This window comes from Babylonia areolata, chromosome 24, assembly GCF_041734735.1.
Source record: "Babylonia areolata isolate BAREFJ2019XMU chromosome 24, ASM4173473v1, whole genome shotgun sequence".
Lineage (NCBI taxonomy): Eukaryota > Metazoa > Mollusca > Gastropoda > Neogastropoda > Buccinidae > Babylonia > Babylonia areolata.
The window spans coordinates 48,435,648-48,451,581 of NC_134899.1; the positions used below are offsets into that span (position 1 = coordinate 48,435,648).

A 15,934-nucleotide genomic window follows, 5' to 3' on the forward strand; every position below is an offset into this window, starting at 1 on the left:
TAAATATTGAACAATTTACAGACTTTGTCGATTTTGTATGCAAATGAACCTGATGTGCTCATAGGCCTATTTTGATTTTGTCATTTCAATGACTTAACTGTGCCCATATGTTTTTCTTTTCTAAACAGACTAAACACATTATAAGATAATGCTTATAATTCTTTAATTTCCTTGGCACTGCGGCGTTCTGGCGGGAACCCTGTAGCATTTCAATTGTTATGGCATAACGTCGCCCACGTTTTTGTTACTGTTTCGGTATTCAGTTTTCGTATCAATTTTGAACCGGAAGGTACTGTTTAGTTGGTTGTTTTGGGTGTGTTTTTTTTTCAGTCGAGTTGACCCTTGTAGTCAAAGATGGTTTGATTTTTATTAAATGAATTGTATGCATTATCATCTGATTTCATGTGTTGTTTAACTGGTTATCAGTAACACGAAGAACTGAAAACCATTTGGGAAGCTGATACATGCGCACCCTGATAGCCGTTCTTCTAGCAGTGAGACCACGGGACAGGAACACAAGTTTAGCTTTGATATCAATTACACAAATAACATAATCCATTTTTCTCAACCAAAAATACCACACGGTGTGGAGTAATACAATACAATGATTTAAATGATGTCAAAAACAAAGTAAATCGAAGATTTACAAATTGGAACACACATAATACATGGCCGCGTCCTTGAAATTTCGCTTTTAACAGCACACGATCCACAAAGTAAAATGTACACTGGCCACGCTAGCATGTTCATGTTATGAAATTGCAGACACAAGCTCACGGTAATCACGCATCTATACACCATCAATTTATCCAACAGTGCATCGACATCCCCAAACATCCACTGTTTGCTGCTAGGACAACACAATGGCAAACCAATGCTTAAAGTTTGAGGCTGATGCCGACTACTTCAATGTTTTCTGTATCCTTAATGTTCTTTGTGTGTGTCAGTATTTTTCTTGCATGAAATGTTTACTTAATCAAGCCCCGGATGCACACGAAACTTGGAAAGTCAAATTACAGCAGACACTCTCTCCTGACGCGCAGTCTGAGGGAAATGATGTCACAGAAAACATGACGTGACACGACCAGGTAATATTGTCACGTGAAGATATGTCGTCATAAGGCCGCTTGGTAAGGGTCTTCGGTCCATGTCGACTCACCAGGAAACCTGCACTGAGGAATGACGTCATATGTACTAGTCATCATCATCATTTATGGTGTGTGTGTGTGTGTGTGTTTCTGCTGTGTGTCCGTGAAAATGCGAGTGAGTGACAGTGAGAGAGAGAGAGAGAGTATGCTGGAGACGTGTTCATCAAATCGTAATAAAAACACTTCCAGTCTCATTTCTGGGAAACACGCCAACGTGACAGTCTTCATAAGCTTTGAAAATTGAGCACAATTACGGGCAACATATATTACATGTTGCACCACATCTTGCGGTATGGTATCAATTAATACAACAGACTGTTGCCGTTTGCACACTTTCGCCACTGTCTGTATGGGCTGACAACAGTCTTGAATATATGGACCGAACGTAAGCTGGTGCAGCTGAAGAAAACCCGCCACCATGTGAGTCATCCTCGCCGCGCGAGGTGACATAGCCGTAATTATGTGCTTGTGTGTGTGTGTGTGTGTTGTGTGTGTGTGTGTGTGTGTGTGCAATAACTTGTACATGTGTGTGCATTCTTCTTCGTCTTCTTCTCTCTGTCTTTCTCTCTCCCTCTATGTTCAATGAAAATACTTATTCAGCAGGCTTGAGCAATTCAAATCTACCATTGGTTTATAACATTGTCGATCCTGATCCTGATCCTGATCAAGCCATCGAATACTTGTTGAATACTTTAGCTGAAATTTTCAACAAACATACTGCACTCAAACAAAACAACACTACGAAACCACCATGAAAACGGAAAGATATTACAGGAAGCTGGTTATCCAAGGAAATTTCTGAAACAACATGGATTTCATGAAGAAACAATTTTGTGACTCAAAAGCGACTCCTGGCCAAAACTGCATTTTGGGGGTAGGAGGCGTAACTCGACCAGTACTTCTCCCCAAAGGGTCAAACTTTCGTTCAAACTAACTAAAAATAATTTCTTAACGACCCCTGCAGGTTTCTGTATAAAAATAATTTCGAAGAGAGTGATATTGAAGTATGATTGTAGTTTGAACCCCCAAACCCCCACCCTCTTTCTCTCTGCCTCTCTCAGTAGTTATCCTTGTGTCAGTTGTAGTGTGCATATTTGATACATTTTGTACGCATCTGTATTCATCTGGATCCGTTGTCCTTGCCCCTCCCGCCATTATTTACTTTCATTCATTTATTGGTTGTACATAGGCCTGTGGCCCAAATACGATTAAACCATCTGAATCTGAATCTCTCTCTCTTTACTTGTAGATTAACATGAAGAGGATCATGAATGTAAGTTGCTTGTACGGAAAGAGTGGTTTCTGGAAATTGTTCTTTTACAGTGGAAAGTATGTGGCCTGCTTAGTAAGCTGAATTGTTTTTATTTTTTACACTATATTTCATCTTTTGATTGTGTATGCCTGGTGGAAACATTTGTCTACTATTTAAACCCACATGCATTTACTGACCAGAAACGTTTTTGTTCCTTTTGTCAAAGAAATTAAGTGCGGTTGCACGAATATTCTTTAATTCATATTGGGTAAACAAGTGTTCGGAACTGATAAAGATACCGTTCATGTGTGTGCATATATCCCACCAGAAACCTCCCCTGTTTGCGCCCACTTAAACATTGAAAATGGTATTTCTGTTCTAGAATAATTTCTTACTGTACCGTTGCATGATGTTAACATAATTCTGTCTGGTGACTTGAATGGATGAACATCCAACATTTTCTCTGCAAATCAAAGCATGGTTGACCAATTTGCAGAAATATCTGATGAAACTGTTGCAAGGTGCCCTGTGGAAAAAATATTGAACTCTTACGGGAAACATATTTTAAATATGTGTTCTGAATTTGGTTTATGCATTACCAATGAAGTTTGTAATGGCAACTAGGAAGGCCATTTTACGTTTATATCAAATTCGGGATATAGTGTGGTTGATTATTTCCTTGTTTCTGAAGATCTTTTTGCCCTTGTTCCGGAGTACGGTTCATGGAGGGCTGTAGACAGGACTTAATCAGGTCGTCTACCTCTGGAATTCTTTCTTAAAACTAACGAACTGTTCAACAGAAGTACAATGATAACTGATGAAGTATTCACAGAAAAATATGACTGGTATTATGATACTTGATATCAGTTTGATAATATGATGCATTCAGAAAAGTGTAAAGAGACATTTGGATTACGTTTACTGGAAGTTGATATTAATGAAGCACTGAGAGTATTTAGCGATTTATTAAAAGAAAATCCTGAATACATGAAAACAACAACAACAACAACAAAAACCCCAAACACCCCCCCCCCCCAAAAAAAAAAAAAAAACAACAACAAAAAAACGATTACATGTTAACAAACCCAGAAAATCGAATGAATAGTACGACGCTGAGTGCCGAAATGCCAAGAGGGACATCAGAACACTACTGAGAATATGCCGCATAACTAAAGATAAGGGTGATGGCCTAGTTTATTGTAACTCCAAAAAAGAACATATATGTTTACTTAAGAAAAGGAAGGGTGATTTTGATATGATAACGCTTGATAATCTTGTAAAATCCATTTCTGATTAAAAGGCGTTCTGGCAAAATATGCGAAAACTTTCCAAATCAAAATTTCAACCTCAAAATGATATTCATTGACCAATGGTCACACCATTTTCAAAGTGTGTTAGAAAGAGAAAAAGATGAGGTCCAAGAAGAATTTTCTGATAGTGTGCTAGGTAACAATGATGGTTTTCTTGATAGACCAGTTTCAGGGGAAGAGGTACTTTTCGTTATAAGGAAAATGAAAATGGATAAATCTAGGGTCCCTGACTGTAATATTGGAGAGATGTTAAAATATTCAGGTGATCCTGTTGTTGACTTTTTTTTGCTAAGTTGTTCCATTTTTTTTCCGACATGGGTCAATATCCGAATAACCGGTCAGAAAGTATCATCGTTCCTCTTTTTAAGAAGGGTAATCGAAATGACCCTAACAATTATAGAGGAATATCTTTGTGTGACATTATCAGCAAACTTGATGGTTTTATGATAGGTTACAAGAATGGGTTGATAAGAATAACATGACATGGGAATACCAAGCGGGTTTTAAGAGGGGTTACTCCACAATGATCATATATAGTAGGCCTCCTTCGGTCATGGCTGACCATGGATAGAGTATATCCGACCTAATGTCTAATTGGGCTGTCTGCTTGGACCAAGCAGCATTGCCTGTGACTGTAGAGACCGATGCGAGAGAGACAGTCTCTGTCGCAGCGATCACATGTGTAAACTGATGTTGGTCTGTCGGCTGCCGTCCCTTTTCTGCGAGCTTGCTTTTCTGCTGCAGCAGCTGACAGTTTGTCCTCACCAATCTGTAGCTGATTCTTGAGAGTGCTTCTCCATCTGTTGCGGTCATCTGCAAGGTCCTCCCAGGACTCAGTGTTGATCTCAAGCGCCTTCATGTCACGTTTGCAAACGTCTTTGTATCTCAGCTGTGGGTGGCCGATGCTTCTCGGCCCCGTGGCGAGCTCTCCATAAAGGATGTCTTTTGGGATGCGACCATCTTTCATGCGGCGAACGTGGCCCAGCCAGCGCAGCCGACGCTGTCTCAGCATGGTATACATGGTCGGGAGGCCAGCGCGAGTCAGGACTTCGGTGTTTGTCACCTTGTCTTGCCATTGCCAGGCGATGACGAGTATGCGCCGTAGGCTTCTCAGGTGGAAGGTATTGAGCCTTTTCACCTGACGAGCATGTGTGGTCCACGCCTCACTGCCATACAGCAAGGACGCAGGCGTTGTATACAGCCATCTTTGTCTTCGTGGTCAGCTTGGGATTTGTCCACACTCTTTGTGTGAGGCGGGCTAGTGTTGTGACTGCCTTCCCGATCCTCTTGTCGATCTTGGTGTCAAGGGAGAGGTTGTCGGTGATGGTGGACCCAAGGTAAGTGAATTGATGGATGGCTTCAAGCTCGTAGTCATCAATGGTGATGGCTGGTGGAGATGGCGTGTCTTGGCCTAGGACATTTGTCTTCTTGAGACTGATGGTCAGACCGAAATCTTTGCAGGCCTGGGAGAAGAGTGCTAGTCTAACCAGTAGCCTGAGAGAATCTGGCTTCCAAGCCAAAGTCCTCGCCATAGAGATTGGTGCAAGAGGGTTTGTAAGCGCATCTGCCAACAGCCCCATGAAGCAGCTGTAGGTTTCTGGAAGAGAGGGGACAAGGGCTCTCAAGGCAATGGCAGAAGCAGCAGAAAAGATTTCGTGCTGGATCTGGTCGAGGAGGAATTTCCCCACTCAAACTAGGCGTACGATGACTCAGTGGTTAAAACGCCTGCCAGAAAGGTGACTCAGTCCGGAAGTGGCGACCATCCTGGAGGCGAGGGTTCGAATCTGCTGAGGACCAGCTTGTTGGAAAAAAAGAAAAAAAGGCAGCGATACAAGAGCCTCAAGGATTCATGACCTGGGTGCGGCCCAGCCCCCTTAGAGTGTAAGGAGTTAAGGGCCGAAACACTTGACTGAAGGAGGCTTCTTCTCTGAAGACCTTGTATTATCCTGCTCTCCCTAGAGTTTCTTATCACTAATTTAGACTTAGCTACAAAACTCCATGTTGTGCAGTCGAAATATCCAAAAGCGTACTGGAGTTTGTGTAATAGAAATAAGAAGAAAAAAAATGGATGTAAAATTGCCTGACTAAATTATTTTTCATGCATTTGGAGGGCTGTGGAAACGATGTGACCGATTTTGCTTCAGAAGAAAGTTCGCAGAAGAAATCATGTTCTCAATGATTTGATATCAAAGCTGACGTCGTTAAAAATATTTCGAAGTTATCATCCAATTAGGCAAGTGGATTGGATAATATCATAAATGAATTTCTTAAAGCCTCAAATGATAAAATGGTAGATGTATAACATTTATGTTGAATCCTCTAATCTTGTGGCGTTGACTGGCAATGTTCGAATCTGGCTGGACTGAAGGGGTAATTTAAAAAAAAAGGAGAAAGGTTCATCCCATGACCTAGATAAATATCACGGGATCACAATATTGTCTTATTTTGGTAACCTGTTTACAACCATACTGAATGAGCGTCTGAAACTATGTGTTCACTGAACTGATCTACGTGGGACAGGAAAATGCTGGATTTAGAAGTGATTTTTCAACGTTAGACCATTTGTTTATACGTTATTACTGACATTTTGTTATTTAGAAAAAAAAGAGAGATTATATTGTGCCTTCTTAGACTGTGAGAAAGCTTTTGACAAGGTTAACATGATATTTTTATGACAAAAACTACTAAGCTGTGGTATAAATGGTAAAATGTTGCAAGAAATTTTAAACACGTATGTTGTTATGACCAATGACAAAATTTCAGTTTTTTCAGTTCAAGACAAGGAGAAAACCTGTCTCTGATAATGCTTGCGTTGTTTTTAAATGACATGAAATCTCACTCGGAATATGATCTAGAAGAACTAACAACTGTTCATGATGTGGTTAAGAGGATGAATATGAGTGAACAGGACTGTAGTTTACTTAAACGATTTGTTCTGCTGCACGCTGATGACACGGTAATCTCAGAGAAAATAATTCCGAATGCCCAAAAGTGCAAAGTGGTAATTTTCTCTCGGTGCAAAGTTAGAGTATCTTGCAGACTGCCCACATAATTCTTCAGAGTGAGAGTTATAACTGGGAGAGACAACGTAGGTGCAGATTATCCAATAGGCTGTCAGAGTGAATTGGAGAGAGGAGGTTTGTCAATGGGTATTCCTGTACCTGGTATTGTTATAAAACCACAGTTCTATCTTAGTGGAGATGGTGTGGACAGTTTTTTCTGAGATTAACCACCAACTTATCACATTGTGTATTGGAGGTTTTCTTGAGCAATCACTGGAGGACAACACGGCATGATTCTGTTCTGGCTTCTTTGCACACTGGACTTATTACAGACCACGGCTGCCACGCGCGCGGGACGCTCACAACAAAGCATCGTACAATCAGCCACAGGATGGTTTGGGTCCATCAAAGTCCGTGGGTCTTACACATAATGTCATTGAAACACAGTGAAAGGCAGACTGCAAGATTCCGTGGTTCTATAAATATACTGCACGAAAAGAGTGTATGGTGACCGCAACAGCTGTTTTGATTTATGCAAACGCGTTTGTTTCAACCGCACAGAAACAGGGTCAACAGGGAGTGAAAAAAAAAATTCTTATGTGTCAGAAAGACGGGCAGCAAGAAATAAATTTTAAGATTTGTATCATTTTACCCGTTGTCGATTTGAGGTATTAGAAACAAATGCAACGAAAGAACACACACACACACACACACACACACACACACACACACACACACACGGGCATAGTCGTCCTACCACCTCTTCTCATATACCCCACGCCTCATCTCCAATGCGCACATACTTTTTCTTCTTTTTTTCTTTTTTCTTGTACCTTTCTATACCACTAGACAGAGAAAAGACGCTAAACTAAACAAAACACACTCGCGCTTGCTTGCTTCCGAAGAACAGATTAGGGTGAGATTAGTAGGGTGGGTGTTATAACGGATGTTTCCGGGCACACTCACATCGCCGTTCTTGCCCGATGCCACAGGAGCGGGGGGTAGAGGGGGTGGAATATCAGGCAGTGGGGGTGTTCGTCTCTTCTCACGACTTCTTCCCCGTGCCATCCTGTGCAGCTGTGACCTCACCTGCAATCACCCATAGCTTCGTGTCCGCTGAAAGACTGCCAATTGTGAACGAGAGAGAAGGAGAAGGAGTGAGGTAAGGAGAGGGAGAGGGAGATAGGGAGGCAGAGAGAGAGAGAGAGAGAGAGAGAGAGAGCATGTGTCATACAGACAGGCACAGACGGAGTCCACCCTATTGCGTCTGTTAACAATCAATCTTGTATTCCATCAGTCGACTTAAAAATCATTGCAAGAAAAAAGGACAGAAAGGAATGAACAAGTGCAAAATTAATTCATGCAGAAAGCAATATTCTGATTTACATGTCTCCAGCTAACAACAGTAATGATAATCATCATCATCATCATCATCAACATCATAACTATTGTTAGCAGCAACAACATTACGCATAGACGTAGTCTACTCAGGAACACACAGCAAGGACACACACACTCTCTCTCTCTCTCGCTCTGTGTGTGTGTGTGTGTGTGTGTGTGTGTGACCCAGTCCTGTCTCTATCATTCACGTAATCTATGTGCATTTTGTAGTCTTTGAACTAATGAAGTTATACTTGATAAAAGAAATATTATTTTACATTCACAAATAATATAGCATGCTTATCTCAGGCAATTATAAGTACTTACAGCACGAACATTGAATTTCTTTGTCTTCAGTCTCGATTTGATGCAGTAATCTAAGAGAGCCACGAACATGGCTAAAACGAGGCCACCAATAAGAATGTGGAATATTCCGGAAACGTTCGATAGGGTGAGCGAACTTGTCTTGCTCTCCTGTAAAAGAGTAAAATACATTGACAACCATACCAAAACAAGTTCTATTTTGAATACACGAAGTGACACATGCATATATCAACGACAAAGTTTATAAATGATTATCACCACTATGTATGTTTAGAAGGAAGCATAGTAACAAATAGATTACCCCATTTCTCCTGCTCGCTATCATTATTTTCGTCACATGCATTCCCTATCTATCTATATATCTATCGACACATGCCGCACGTGTTACTCACTAAACTTGATCCTGTAGCCTTTATAATATGTTTGCACAGTATGTGTCATTGTTTTGTAGAAGACATGACTGTTATAAAACCATTCAGCCAAACGTGAATGAATACATTACGTCTGCGTCGTTTCTCTAACACATTTGCCCTTGTAGTGAATGTTATATTTGTCAAGAAAGCAAATGTAATCAAATTCCACATAGTCATCAAAATCGCAAAAATACACAATCGGGTTCCACCAAAATGACATATTATTTATCATTTTGCATACAAATAAGCTCTCTCTCTCTCTCTCTCTCTCTCTCTATATATATATATATATATATATATTATATATATATATATATATATTACATACATGCATATGTTATTGTCCTTTTTATCCCTTCTAGTCTCTCTCTCTGTCTGTCTCTGTCTGTTTCTGTCTGTCTCTCTCTCGTATATATATATATATTTTATATATATATATATATTTGTCCTTTTTACCCTTTCTAATTTTTGTTTCAGAATGAATTTGTAAAAAAAAAATAATAACACCTCACAAAATCATTTAGCAAAAATTAAATGTGTTTAAGAGGTACACGAGAAGCAGCGCTCCCGTGAAACATGAATAACCGTTCCTTCTTTTAAGTTCAGTTATTACTTCTGTTTGCCCCATCAGTATGAACCAAGGGTTTGCCATGAACACGTTACTGCCCTGTGTCTGATCCCTGACTGTGATGACCCTGTGTACCTTGATGTTCTTGGCACATTCCCCTTTGTCGTACCACCACTTCCTCTCCAGTTTGTGCAGCTCCCCCACCTCCCGCAGCTCCAGCACGGCAATGTTAATGGCCGCCCTGTCGGCACAGGAACGGCACAGGTTAAAGTAACCTCATCAGTCTGACTTCAAATATCACGACATAACACACACACACACACACACACATACCGTGACTACCACTCACCATTCTAAACCATCACTAACCTGAGATCTGAAAACTGAGGGGTGGCCACCCCGTATCCTTTGTCGTCCAGGTTGCGACCTGCCTTCAATGTGTTGCAGGGCTTGCGCTGGTTGTGGTACTCGTTCATAGCAGCGTCCAGCAGGAAGGCGTACTTGCCCTTGCTCTCTCTCACCCGCTTCACCCCCTCCTCCACAGACCTGGTGAACACGCTGGGCTCTGCCTCCCGCATGAAGTTCATCATGTGCTTGTACACCGTCACCTCCGACTCCTGCTTCAGACACAGTGATTGGTTGTTGTTTTTTCAGGGGGCTAGTCCGTGTGGGTTCTTGGTGTTACGTTCGCGGCTGTGATTTTCGTCATTGTCATTGTCGCTGGCGTCTATGGGGAGTTAATGGATATCTTCATGGTTGTGATCATGGTTGTCATAAGTATCATTCTGCTCTCAGCGGTTGTTGTTTCTCTGATACAGTTCACACACCAGCGTCCTTTGAAACGTCATTACAATTAAAAGAAAGGCCATTACCTATTTTCTTCCCAGCCTCAGTGCATGTCTTTCAATGTGTTCCCTTCTTTGTTTTTCTTCTCCTTTTCTCATCTGTCTCGTCTTTTTTTTCTCCCTTAATCCTGTCTTTCCTTCTTTCTTACTCATTAAAAAGTGTTTACTCCAACAGATACTACAAATGTGTCCACCTATGGGAACTAGGATTAGTGTCTAGAAGGATAACTAGGAGCATAGACAGTTTTATATATATATATATATATATATATATATATATATATATATATATATATATAAAGAGAGAGAGAGAGAGAGAGAGAGAGAGAAGAGAATATGTCTTTATTACCAAGTGTACCGGGGTCACAAGGAATACTAGGGTATGGGGGGGATAGTACATAACAAGATACGAACATAAATCGAAAATCATACACAAACACAGATACAGTAGAAATTAGGATACATACAAGTGTTTATCAATATAAAAACTTGTGCATACTCGCACATGCACGCATTGCACACACACACACACACCCACACATACACACACGTTTGAACAAAAGCCGCATATTACATGTGGATGGGACTGATGACTAGATCGTTCGGTAGATGGTTGTTGGTTGCACAATTCTATTTATTACACTGGATTTGTTTGAGAGACAGGGCATTAACTGCTTTGGGGAAGAAGCTATTGGCGAAGCGATTGGTTTTCGCCCTTATACTTCTGTACCGTCGACCAGAAGGGAGCATCTCGAAAATCCCAAAAGCTGGATGTGATTCGTCCTGGCTGATTGATTTTGCTTTTTTGAGTCAGGCAGCGAGAGGTCTTTCAGTTTAAAATATAGTTTTTATGGCACTGTTGTGTTGAACGCAGAGCTGTACTCAATGAAAGGGATCCTGGCATAGCTGTTAGGATTTTCGAGATGTCTGAGGACGTGGTAGAGACCTATGCTAATGGCATCTTCAACTGATCTGTTAGCTCTGTTGGCGAACTGAAAGGGAACAAAAGATGGAGGAATGTAGGTTTTTAGGAATTGTAGAAGCAATTGTTCAAATGTTTTCATGACGACTGATGTTAAGGCTACGGGACGATAATCATTAAGACAATTGGCTGTACTTTTTTGGGACAGGAATGGTTGTTGATTTCTTAAAGCAGTGAAGCACCACACAAGACTGAAGGGACATGTTAAATATGTCAGTGAAGACACTATATAGTTGGACTGCACACTTCCTCAAAAGGCCTGGTGATATGTTGTCAGGGCCAGCGGCTTTTCTCATTTTCAGACGACTGAAGTGGCGTCTGACTTCATTCTCTTGGACTATGAAAGGGGGAGTGGGGGTGACTTTGCGTGCAGCCACGTCAGACGTAGACAATGGTTTGTCGAATCTGGAGTAGAGTGTGTTGAGTTTGTCTGGAAGAGTTATGTCAGTGCTGGTGACTGTCTGGTGGGTCATTTTGTAATCAGTGATGTTATGCAGTCCGGTCCATACATTCCTAGAGTTCTTTGCAGACAGGTTTTCTTCTATTTTTTTTTTACCGATATAAAAACTTTGCCTTCTTAATGCATTTTTCAACATTTCTTTTTGCCTTATTGTGGACTATTCTATCATCAGTTTCACGAAACGCTCTCTCTTTTTCCTTTAGTTTTTGCCTAACAGCCCCGTTACAACGAATTTTGTCGTTTGAAAATAGTTTGATATTTTTTGGTTGGAATGCACATACTTTAACAGAATGAAATATAATCACACACTGTGTCGGTATATTCATTTAAGTCCCCGGCAGAGTCTTTAAAAACATTCCAGTATGTACATTCGAAACAGTCCTGCAAGGTTTCTAAGGCAGGGGCCGACCATTGTTTCACAGTTTTCATGACTGGTTTTTCAGCTTTCAGTTTTTGTTTGTAGACCGGCACCAGAAACATCATGCTGTGGTCAGACTGTCCCAAAGGTGCACGGCGGATCGAGGTGTAGCAGTGGTCGAGGGTCTTGTCACCAAGAGAGAAGTTTTACCATCCAGGCTTTAACACCGCCTCATTTCTTTCACAACCAACAAAGCTGTCCTATCAGACACTTCTCTCAGAATCTAGTCGTCCACTGTCTGTTCATTTTCAGGTGTCAGGCTGGAGATGTAGAACATGGAGCATGTCTGAAAGGTTCAGCCTGACAGCAAAGTGTTGGTGGTTTGTTGGCTCAAATTGCCAGACAGGCAGGGAGGGGAGGAAGGAGGGGGGTGGGGGGATTTCGGTATCTAGGTCATTCTACAAAACGTAAGCAAACATAAGATTTAAAAAAATATATATATGAGCACCTTTGCAAAGGTATTTTCAAAAAGACATATTGCTTGATTTCCTCAACTACCCTGCGCACAGGTCGAAGCTGCATTGAACTGGAGACCTTTTGAAAGAACAGTGTGTGGAACGTGTGTTTAAATGGTGGGGTACGTTTTGATGATGAATAAAACAAAATGAAAAAAAACCGCAAAAAAACAAACAAACAAAAACAACAACAACAATAACAACAACAACAAAACAAACAAACAAACAAAACAAAACAAACAAAAAAACCACACAAAAAAAAACACAAAAACAAAACAACAACCAGGAAATGTCATCTAAAAAACAGTATTTGAAAGTGCATGGTAAATCACTAGATTGCTTATATAAACAAATATAAAACCACAAACATATCTGGAATAATACAAAATAAATCCTCTAAACTAAGAGAGAAAGAGAGTGTGTAAGTATTGTTTTCAATGCATGTGTGTGTGTGTGTGTGTGTGTGTGTGTGTGTGTGCGTGCGTGTGTGTGTGTGTGTGTCCCATTCTTTCAACTCATGATTATGAAAACACGCGCGCGTACACACACACAAACACACGCGCGCACGTGTACATAGAACTATTTCTATGGAAACCAAAGAAACTCAGACTGAATCCAGCCCCACAACAAAACTCACATACGCTGAAGCAACAAAACTGAATCCATCGAGCCCGGAAAAAAGTGTTTATCCTGCACGATTCCGTTATGAAAGGCGTGGCAGGAAAAAGACTTGGAAGGTCGTACAGCTTCCAAGCTACAAATAACGGAGCCACACCTTGAACGACATACGGAAGTCCCTGCACGAGTACTCTTCATCTTCAGAAAAAAACAAGATGTTGTGGTCATCCACTGTGGAATAAATTACCTCAGATCCAACGAACGTAAATTATTTATATCCGCAGTGAAATGTTTTGCGCAGAAAAATCCACACACAAAGTTCGTCATAAGCAAAATAACCCCCGTGAAAGATAAGAAAACAGATAATAAAAGGCAGCTGTTTAACGCCATTCAGCACTTCAGAACTTTATGATGAAGCCAAGATCTCCTTCACGGAAAATACCAACCTGACAACATACTTTCCCCGGGACGGTGTCCACCTGAACAGGAGGGGGACCAGTCTACTTGCCGGCAACGTTGGTCGTCATGTCCGATATCTACTGTGGGAGGCGCCAAGACGTCCAGCACGCCCCAACAGATCTATTCAACATCAGCACTACTCCGTCCATCCTCGCCACGAGTGGTACAACAGATACGACATGCTAACAGACTGGCCTATGTTCTGACACATGCGTCAGCTGTTATCGCCACAACCAGAGTTGACTGTTTCAGTCACCAGCACCACAGAAGACCATCATCTCCAATGAGTACTTTTTCTACACTTCGCCGTTACAATCATTAACGTTTTCCCTTATATCGTTTGATGTTAAACATTTTATCTGTTCGTTTCTTAGTTCCTAGTTGGTTCCTAGTCTTTCTTTATTCTTGTTTAAAAATCGGTTTATAACTGTGAACATTCGTATAAGTAGTTGACTCTATTACTTTTATGGTAGTAGTTGTTGTTGTTGTTGTTTTGCGTGTACCATAAGACATTATAAATTTTATTTTCATCTACTTTTTTCCAATACATATACCATCCTTAACAATGGCCCCCGTTCGCAAACGTGAAATACAGATCATGCAGTGGAACGCTAGATCTATTTCCACAAATTTGCCATATCTCATCCAACACTTGGCAAACTATAATTACCAAACGCTTATATTACAATCCCTAAATGTGAAGAAGAATAACTTACCCAAGCTTCCAGGTTATTATTATCCACCTGTGCACCAGCAGGTTGATACTGCCACAAAAATCAGTGCAGCCATATATATCCAAGAAAGGACAGAGTACAGTGTATGCTCTCCACCAGCACCTAATTCTACCTTACTCTTCGTGTCATCTCTGTGTACTTACCTAGAGGACCAAACGAACTTAATACGGAATGGTTACATAATGTTCAAGATAATGAAAAATGGTTGATAGGAGGAGATTTTAACGCCCATTCTCCTTTTTGGGACAAGGATTGTTATCAGTTACTTGTAACCGCTTTGTAGAAAATGTTGTTGATTCTTCATTAAGCCTTTTAAATAATGGCAGCGTTACCAGAATCCCTGATATTATAACTCACAGGGCATCTGCTATAGATCTCTCTTTCATATCTGCTACGGTGTATCCAGAATGTAAATGGACAACACATAAAGATACACTGGGAAGTGATCATCTACTGATCATCATGACTTTTAATGAAACTGAAAGATATACGGAATTTCAAAAAGACAAAGTCCCAAAGTATAACTATAAAGATGCTGACTGGGAGAAATTCGAAAGTATACTTGCTAGCAAAAACACGGAGTCTGTAAACACTGGTGATATAGATAATTTATATTCCTTCTTTACTGACACCATATTACACGCCGCCGATATATCAATCCCAAAATGTAATTCGCTTAAATCAAACAAGCATTTAGGAAATATTTGGTGGACGCCAGCCTGTGAAGCAGCAGTAAATGATAAAAAAAATGAAGTTTTATAATTTATATGAAAAACAAGTCACAAGAAAAACTTATTGAAAAGAAATGGGCAAACCACTATAGTAACATGGTCACTGCACAGGCTAAAAGACAATATTGGTCCTCATTCTGTAATAATGAGATATCCAATCATAAAGATACTAAAAAGGTTTGGAAAAAATTCAATGAAATGAAAGAAGGTATAAGTTTGCCATCTTCCCCAATTGAGATAGAAGACAAAAAATTTCTGTCCAGCGCAGAGAAAGCAGAAACATTTGAAAAAATGTTCCCAGAGTCTATGCGACTGGAAGGTCTATCGCCTAAAAAGAGTAAACACAGAACCGAAGAAGAGAGCAAAAGTGATTATACAGATCCAAGTCCCGATAACAGTCAATGCATCAATGCTCTACTCACACTCAGTGAGGTTAAAGACGCATTACTATCCTTCCGTAAAAAAGAAAACATCTGCAGGACTTGACGCGGTATCAAATGAGATGCTTAGACACTTACCAGAAAATTTTGTTGTTTTGTTATTAATAAGCTTTTTCAAAAGTGGTGGATTGATGGTTTAATGCCATCACAGTGGAAACAGTCTATTGTAATACCAGTTCATAAACAAGGAAAATGTAAAACAGATAAGAACAGCTACAGGCCAATTGCGTTAACATCACATACTGGTAAGCTGATGGAAAGAATAATTTTGAGAAGACTGATGTACTATTGCCATAAAAATAGAATTATTCCAATTAATCAAGCGGGCTTTCAGAGAGGCAGATCTACAATTGATAATTTGGTTAAACTTACAACACATATAAAACAATAATTTG

General features: G+C 40.4%; 1 protein-coding gene across 1 annotated transcript in view; it reads right to left on the minus strand.

Moving 5' to 3' along the window:
- Positions 1 to 859: 859 nt before the first annotated feature.
- LOC143298661 (glutamate receptor 2-like) overlaps positions 860 to 15,934 on the minus strand; it is a 56,771-nt gene continuing 41,696 nt past the window's right edge. Inside the window, exons 14-18 of the mRNA XM_076611545.1 lie at positions 9,767 to 10,014; positions 9,533 to 9,638; positions 8,420 to 8,566; positions 7,679 to 7,801; positions 860 to 1,172 (exon numbers count right to left, since the gene is read on the minus strand). Of these exons, the coding sequence (XP_076467660.1) occupies positions 1,116 to 1,172; positions 7,679 to 7,801; positions 8,420 to 8,566; positions 9,533 to 9,638; positions 9,767 to 10,014 (681 nt within the window). The 3' untranslated portion in view covers positions 860 to 1,115. The remainder of the gene's footprint in view (positions 1,173 to 7,678; positions 7,802 to 8,419; positions 8,567 to 9,532; positions 9,639 to 9,766; positions 10,015 to 15,934) is intronic.